We start from the raw sequence: 8,848 nt of genomic DNA on the forward strand, positions 1-8,848 counted from the left end.
TACGATATTATCACGGTACTTATGTCACAATACGCTATTATCACGGTACTTATGTCACAATACGATATTATCACGGTACTTATGTCACGATACAATATTATCACGGTACTTATGTCACGATACGCTATTATCACGGTACTTATGTCACGATAACCATTATCACGGTACTTATGTCACAATACGATATTATCACGGTACTTATGTCACGATACAATATTATCACGGTACTTATGTCACGATACGCTATTATCACGGTACTTATGTCACGATACAATATTATCACGGTACTTATGTCACGATACGATATTATCACGGTACTTATGTCACAATACGCTATTATCACGGTACTTATGTCACGATACAATATTATCACGGTACTTATGTCACGATACGATATTATCACGGTACTTATGTCACGATACGATATTATCACGATACAACATTATCTCTATACATTATCACGGTACGACATCGCAATACAACATCATCGCGATATTTATGTCACGATGCAATATAATCATGGTACCATATTATCATGGTACAATTCAAATAATAAGCAAATAAAAGATTCTATTTGTATTGATTAAAACACATCTAGTCATTATTATGTTTAATGCTGTTTAATAATGTGTTTAGAGCTCGTGTTATGAAGTCAAACATCATAATTCATCTCTAACATCTACTTTATATTAACATGAAAACATCTCCTTCAAACTACTGGATTTATTCAAGTTCATCACCAAAACTACATTTTACAGATTACATGTGAACACCTCACGATAATGTTATAATGTACCTTCAGCCAGTCCTCATGTTCACTGAGCAGAGCCTGAAGGCATCACGATGTAACTGAAGTGAACCTCCGTTGGTTAGCCGTTAGCGGTGTGCTAACGTTACTAGCTCTCCTCTGATTGGTTGTTAACAATGAAACATGATCAGAGATCAGAGACTAGAACCACATGTTCTACTGAGTACTGGAGGAGAACCATCGTCAGGATGGTTTTCACAAACTTCCTGCAATCCTGCTTACTTTTAACATGTCGGCACCAGAAAAATATCAGCATCAAAAAAGGTTGATTTCAAAGTAAACGTTTGTGAAGACTGATGTCCTGCTCTCTTTGCTGTGTGTCTGCAGTCGATCAGGACTGGGATGATTTTCTGATGGAGTTTGAAGAAGAACCTAAACTTCAGCACTCTGTCCACTGCAGCCCTGCACCAGGTATTTCAACACATTTTACATATAAAACATGAATACCTGTATATGTATCATTATTATATAACAAAAGTAATGTTGTTTTAATGGTGTGTTAGTGTTATATTAATATTATTGTGTAGTTTTGTATTTTGATGCTTTGGCAACATTATTTTTCTTTTTTACTTTCATGCCAATAAAGCCACATTGAATTGAATTAAATATAAGGAAATAAAACCTAGATCAGCTAGTAGACAAAGACACTTTCATGACATGTATTTTTAAAGACTATAAATGAAGTGACATCTTTCCAGTAGAAATCAGCTTGTTGTTTAAAAGTAAAATTTAATTTTGTTAATTGTAGTGCAGTTATCTATTATTATTATTAAAGGTTTAGAAACAAGCCAAACTGGACACAAATAAAATCATCTTTTTGTTTTTATTCAAGTTTAGAATTTAAACTTGTTGGGCTTAGATCAAGAGAATACAAACTGTTTATCTGTCGGGGAAAAAAGTCCACATCAATCACAAACATTTGATGATTTGTTGATTGATTGTAAAGTAAACTGATATGTGGTTTCTTCCCCCTCCAGGACCGTTCCGCCCCTGCCTCCATCTGCTCGGCAGCTGGTTGATCCGTGGAGGGGTGTGGCTCATCGCAGCGCTCTCATTGGTCAGCAACAGCCTGGTCGTCCTGTCGGTCTTCTTTTCCCCCGCCTCCTCAGTGACTCCACCCAAGCTGCTGATTGGTCTACTGGCCCTGGTGAACGGCCTGATGGGAGTGTGGAGCGGGTGGTTGGCGGCGGTGGATGCCTGGACGTTTGGAAGTTTTTGGAGGTACTAAACAGATTTGGGATTGTGAGAATTCTATGGATTATGGGGACTTTGGGGATTGTGGGGTCTCTGGGAATACTGTCTTTTGTGGGGACCCTAGAAAAATTGGAATCTCTTATGGAACTTTTGGGAATCTTGAGAACTCAAAGGACTCTACAGCTGGAATATCTGGTCAACTTTGGAACAATGGGAAGTTGGGGAATGCTTGGCACTGTAGGAAAGTGCAAAAATTTACAAAAATAAGTATGTAATATCTTATATAAAGTCACACGCTTCACTGAGAAAGAAGTAGGTAGATAATATTAGAATATATAGAATTCAATTTGATTTCCTCTCTATATTCAGCGCAATTTAAAGACAATAAATTAAGCGTGCAGATCATTTTGGTTTATTACGGCCTGGATCTTATTTTCATAGCTTTGTCCATCATTTCTGTTGCTGATAATAACATTGTACTCATTAAGTTAGCAGCTGAGGTCTTTTTTTCCATCTTTCTGAACTTCTTGTTGGAAACAGCAGCTGATGAAATGTCCATTTAGTAGATGTTAACTGTAGCTGTAGTGAGACTGAACTCCAAAAGTTGTAGGTCAAAGCTGATCCAGTTGAGCTAATTTACCACTTTGAAACTATAAAAAACACTTTTATAGCCTTTATAATTGACCCTTTCTGTTAAAATTCCCCAAAAGCACTTCATAAACAAATAATTTCAAAATAAAAGTCAGACGTTTCTTGGCCCTTGTGTGTGTTGCAGGTATGGGGCGAGGTGGGAGAGCAGCTTCCTGTGTCGCCTCAGCGGCTTCCTGTGTGTGTTTGCGTCTCAGACCGGCCTCTTCCTGTTAACCGTCGCCGTTCTGGAACGATGCCTCGTCGCCGCCACCGCCGCACGCCGCCACAACAAACCAGACGGACACAGTGGTGAGAAAAACACACACACACACACAAACATAAAAACACACACACACACACACACACATCTGAATCTGATTTCCCTCCCCTCTCTCTCTCTCTCTCTCTCTCTCCAGGTCACTCCTCGTCGCCTCTCTCCGTCCGTCTGGCCGTCTGTCTGTGCTTCCTGTTGGGCCTGGCCGTCACGCTGCCCCCCCTGGTGGCCGGACACAGCAGCACCTCCCTCTGTCTGCCGCTGCCTTCCTCCTCCTCCTCCTCATCCTCCCTGGCCCTCTCCGTCTCCCTGGTGCTCCTCGACTCGCTGTGCTTCCTCCTCATGACGCTCGCCTACACTCGCCTCTACTGTCGGGCCAGCAAAGCCGCGCCCGCCGCGCCCGCCGCCCCCGACGAGGAAGCGACGTTGACTCGACACGTAGCCTGGCTGCTCTTCTCCGACTGCCTCCTCTACCTCCCCGTGGCCTTCCTCTCCTTCTCCTCGCTGCTGCGCCCCCCCGCCGCCGGGCCGGAGGCGGCAAAGGGGGTGCTGCTGCTCGTGGCGCCGCTGCCGGCCTGCGTCAACCCACTGCTCTACCTCCTCTTCAACCCGCTCGCCCGGCAGGAGCTGGCGGCGCTCGCCAAACGCACCTGCGGGGCAGCGGCGGTACCCAGACTCTGCAGGGGAAGAAGAGGAGGGGGAGGAGGAGGAAGGTCGAGGCCGGACGTGGTGGATTCGATGTACGACGAGAACGCGGAGAAACAGTCGTGTGACTCGACGCAGGCGCTGGTGGCGGTCGGAGGCACGAAGGAGGAAGAGGAGGAGGAGAGAGGAAGACAAAAGAGCGAGACATATTTAGTGCCGTTTGTTGTTCCTCATTAATAGACTGACACACACACACACACACACACACACACACACACACACACACACACACACACACACACACACACACACACACACACGGCGTCTAAAGGTCTCACCTGCCAAAGACTCACCTGAACTTGTTGGTTAGGTTCAGTCTGTTGTTTCATTTTCCTTTTTCGTATTTTTGAGGACTTTCTTTTGCCTTTATTGTGTAGGAAACTCAACAGGAGACGCCTATTCTTTGGTCTCTTTTGTCCCCAGATGGCCACCGTACTTTCTCTCAGATGATAGCCAATCAGATTCAAAGCAAAAGGACTTTAAGATTGCATTTAACCGAGGGTGAGTGGTTTTTAATTTTAAAAGTAAATACATGCAATTATCAACTTAAGGGAAGTATTAATTGATGAACTATTATAGCCGGCAGACGTTTGGCAGGTGAGTCAAAGACTTCAGACACACACACACACACACACACACACACACACACACACACACACACACACATATATACACTGCAGACTGTGTGGTAGCAAATGTAGCAGAAACCCATAAAGCTAAAAAGTCAATCAAAAAGTAAAAGACGTATACAAATAAATGAACAAAGACATTTGCTCTGTCCAGGACTTTAACATTATCAACTCTCTGATTGGTCAAGCCAAGGCAGAGTGCACACACACACACACACACACACACACACACACACACACACACGCATTACGAGCAGTCAGCAGCTTTTATTTTGAAAAATGACATGATTTACAGCACTGTGTTACCAAACATCCAACCAAATGTTCTACCAAATGCTGTTGAGCATTATGTCTGTGTCTGTATGTGTGTGTGTGTGTGTGTGTGTGTGTGTGAGTGTGTGTCTGTGTGTGTGTCTGTGTGTGTGTGTGTGTGTGTGTGTGTGTGTGTGTGTGTGTGTGTGTGTGTACACGTGTCCACAGCTAATGTGTTTTTGTGAGTGTGTGTGAAAACTGCAGCGTCCTTGTGAGTTTCGTCACAGTCGATCCCCCCGAAACTGAAAAACAGGAGTCAAGAGGACAAACAGGACTAAAGACCTAAAAGTGAAGAAGCTCAAGTTTAAAAAACACAGAACTGGTGCTTTTAAATCATTATTTCCTGTAAAATGTATAAAGTTGTCTTAAAGAAAAACTTTACACTGTCACATAAATAAATACCAAAACCAGCAGTTCATCTGATACCAGAACACATTAAAGCGCCATACTGCTGAATGTTGGGTTATAGTTGTTTGTTGAATGGTGAATCCAAAAGAACATACAAAGCTACAATGTAAAAGTTTAAACCAGAAAATGGAGGAAACAACAGCATTTTCAGGTTCAGCAGTAAAAAAATAATTTACTTGATAAAAAAGCCCCTTGTGTGTGTGTGTGTGTGTGTGTGTGTGTGTGTGTGTGTGTGTGTGTGTGTGTGTGTATACGGTAAATGTGTGTACATATTGTAAATACCAGCTACTGTGACAATCCTATTTTCTTATTGTGTAGACTGTGAGATATGTCTTTGCTGAAATATTGTTTATAATGTTTGTACGTTCACACATCATTTCAAGTGTTTCATATCCGGATTAAATCCAGATACTTTTACTTTTATTTACACTGGTCACATAATTGTGTCTCCGTGAGTCGGCGTTACTCCAGTCCAGATGGTGGTGCCAAATCTTAAAGCGGCAAACTCACCAATAGCAGAAGAAGTAACAACATGCATAGCATTAGGTCTTTTAAACTAGCTGATAGCAGTGGTGGAAAGTAACAAAGTAGCTAATCAAGTTTTTATTTCATCCTGTTTTACTGGTGTTATTGTTATTATTGCTTATTGATTTTAATTGTTAAATTTGTTAAATTGTTAAATTGTTAAAATTGTTAAATTGTTGAATTGCTGAATTGTTTTTGTCTTTTTTGTTTGAACAGTCCACGCTGAATCTTATTTTCGTTTTAAAGTATATTTACTGAAGTACTGTACTTATACTATTTTTGATAAATATACTTACTTTGCAGATTTAGATTATTAATACAAAATATAAATCAACTAAAGAATTATGATGTCGTATTAAAGGTTAAGATAAAACTTTATTGATCATTGGAGGAACATCACAAACTACCAGCAGTAAATAAAGTAATTTAAATGAGCTCCACCTTTACCTGCAACCTTAAAGTGATGAGCACATTAATGCATCAATAATTATAATACAATACTATCATATATGTTATTTTGAATTGGGTCATTCTGCATAATAAGTTAATAAATTTTGTTCTTTTACTTGGACATTTTTTGAATGCAGGACTTTTACTTGTAGTATTTATACACCGTGTTTATTACTACTTTTACTTACGTTCACCTGCAGAGATGGTTTAAACAATCAAATTTTAATCGTTAATGTTTCTAGTCAGACAGCTTTCCAATCTGCTTAAGACGCATGAAGTGACTCAGTGTAAATGTATGAAATCATGATGCAACCCAGAAATGTTTTCAACACATTCTCAGTTTTCTTTTTTAACTGTTGTTTTGTTATAAACTGTAAAAATGTTAAAGTTTCTATCCTGCATGAGTCCGAAAGTTTGAATAATTGTTCATGAACTTGTTGCACAAACATCATACACGGCATGAATGTTTGACACGAATCCCGTGAGAGTTTGGAAAATGAATAGCCTCTACTCAATGGTCCACTTATTAGCTTTCAGTTGCAGCTCCTGGTCTTCATCGGTGAATGAAGTTTCCTCTGAGGAAGACAAAAAATTAAAAAGTGGGAATTGAGATGAGATTTTTGTTGGTGGGTTTTAACGTCCAAAATGCTTTGAAAAGAATTTGTATTTTGTTGTATTTTTAATTTCTATCATATCAGTTGAATCATAAAGCTAGCTCATAGACTCGCGTAATGTGTGTGGGCGGGGTCTCGCTTTTTTGTCTCTGCCCACAGCTGTAATCATAGAAACCATTTTAAAAAAGCATTGACTGTTTGAATGTGCGCTGTGTAACGGTTAATCTGCTGCACTTTCAAGAATCAGCATTTAAAATGTCTAAAAACAAAATGAAGCTCAAACATCGTTCTTTCATCTGTTTTCTCTTCCTGTAAACTTTTGTAAAATATTTGAATGTTTTGAGTTATTTTAGTTTGTAAAAGTCGTGAATAAAAGAGTGAGTTTGTGACGCATATATAACAAAAACGTGGCTGTAAACTGAGGTGTCTTGTGTTTTATTGAATGAACCCACAAACAGGCTGCTGTGACTCATTTAGACTAAAAAAGAAAAGAGGTTTGGATTCAAACAATTACAAAATGAAGCACAGCAAGCAGCACGACGAGCTGAGCGCTCATCGATCCAGACCAGCAGAGACTGAGACATGTCGAGGATCATTGAAGGATCATGAAGGAGCATCTTTGAGCTACAGACACAATTTATTTTTATCATATGAAGGTTAATGAAGCGTAGAAATACTACAAATTGTATCACCATATTCTGAAATACATACATATCTGATGCTGCCCTGGTTAATACATTTGAAACATTAATTAGCAGTGGTGGAAAGTAATTATACATTTACTCAAGTACAAATGTATGGTACTTGTACTTTACTTAAGTACTTTCTCTTTCTCCTCCACTACATCTCAATGGTGCATATTGTACTTTTCACTGTACTACATCTCAGAGGTAAATATTGTACTTTTTACTACATTTGTCTGACAGCTTTAGTTTCTTTTCAGGTGACAGTTTTTCATCTCCTTCCTGTCCAGTAAACCACGTATCTCCAGATGTGTTGATGTTTATTGTTTGTGATGAACTGAAGGATGAAGTGTTTCCTTTATGTGTTGAGAAAATCTTCCTTCTTCTTCAGCGAAATAAACTCTTTAAAAAGTTAAACGCATCGTCACAAAGCTGAAAACAGGGCTTTTACTTTAAGTACTTTTAGTACATTTAGCTGATAGTAAGGTGGTGATATTAGTACCTTTACTGCAACAAAGAGTCAGAAGTAATCATCACAGTGTTAATTAACCTGACTCAGTATCACCTGTGCAGACGGGATCAGAAACCAGCTTCAGGTGTTGAAGAGTTTTAGTTTTTTCTTTCAGCACAACGAAGTTTGAAGTTTCCTTCATCGATGAGTCAGAGGAGAACGTTAACACAGTCACTCAATTATCTCGTTAACTTCACTCGTAACATTGTGACGCACTGTTGATATTTATATCTGACTCCTCCTGAAGAAGACGTTTGATTTGAATTTCTTGTAGCTACAACAGAATAAAAAGGTGAGTCACACTGCGTTTATAATAAAACAATCGCACAATTACCCAGAACAAGTAATGAACGAACTAGAGCATAGAGTTGCTGTTTAATGTTTGTGAAGCGATTTTAATTTAATTTAAATGTTTTCTGTTTTTTGAATCCTACTCGCATGAACCACCTGCCTGTTTTATTTGTTAAAAAAATCCCATGAGTTGTTTAACTCTTATGCATCACTAGGGACATTTTTAGATTTTAGATTTTTCTATTATATATATATATTTATATTATATGTAAATGCATATGGCATACATTTTAGCAAGGGTGTGAGTTTTCGTTTTTAATTTTTAGAAGTCGAACCTCAACTACTATAATAAGTTTATAATAATAAACTGTGTTGCCAAAATACAGACACTGTAATGTCCCTATTGAAATAACACTTTTTTAACAAAGCCAAACAAGAGGAAGATAACTTAACAGATGAAACACTACAATAGATTAAAACAATAAAAAGTATCAATAAAATAAATACAAATAAAGAAAAAACTAAAGACGATAAAATATATATTAAGTATCAACCCTGATGGTGCATTCACACATATCAAACAGTATTAAAGATAAAGAAGAATAAAAACATATAAATAGAATCGTGTATTTAAAGTAAAAATAAAAAAGTGAGGCACAGCTGTTACCACAACTTAAAAAAGAACTGAATCAACCCCAAATCCTGGTTCCTTCTCTTCTTTGTTTGTTAAACATGTTAAACTCTCGCTCACAGATCTCCATCACTGACAGGAAGCTGGTTGGCACAGTAACGCTGTTGTAATCTGTGATCCAGG

General features: G+C 38.8%; 1 protein-coding gene across 1 annotated transcript in view; it reads left to right on the forward strand.

Annotated features, from left to right (window-relative positions):
• Window positions 1-6,957, forward strand: part of LOC137889944 (leucine-rich repeat-containing G-protein coupled receptor 5-like) — a 37,266-nt gene extending 30,309 nt beyond the window's left edge. The window contains exons 18-21 of the mRNA XM_068733991.1: window positions 1,136-1,219; window positions 1,786-2,029; window positions 2,778-2,941; window positions 3,049-6,957. Of these exons, the coding sequence (XP_068590092.1) occupies window positions 1,136-1,219; window positions 1,786-2,029; window positions 2,778-2,941; window positions 3,049-3,788 (1,232 nt within the window). The 3' untranslated portion in view covers window positions 3,789-6,957. The remainder of the gene's footprint in view (window positions 1-1,135; window positions 1,220-1,785; window positions 2,030-2,777; window positions 2,942-3,048) is intronic.
• The last annotated feature ends 1,891 nt before the right edge of the window (window positions 6,958-8,848 follow it).

This window comes from Cebidichthys violaceus, unplaced genomic scaffold (assembly GCF_023349555.1).
Source record: "Cebidichthys violaceus isolate CVI_PGR_0920_01 unplaced genomic scaffold, fCebVio1.0.p SCAF_60, whole genome shotgun sequence".
Taxonomy (NCBI): domain Eukaryota; kingdom Metazoa; phylum Chordata; class Actinopteri; order Perciformes; family Stichaeidae; genus Cebidichthys; species Cebidichthys violaceus.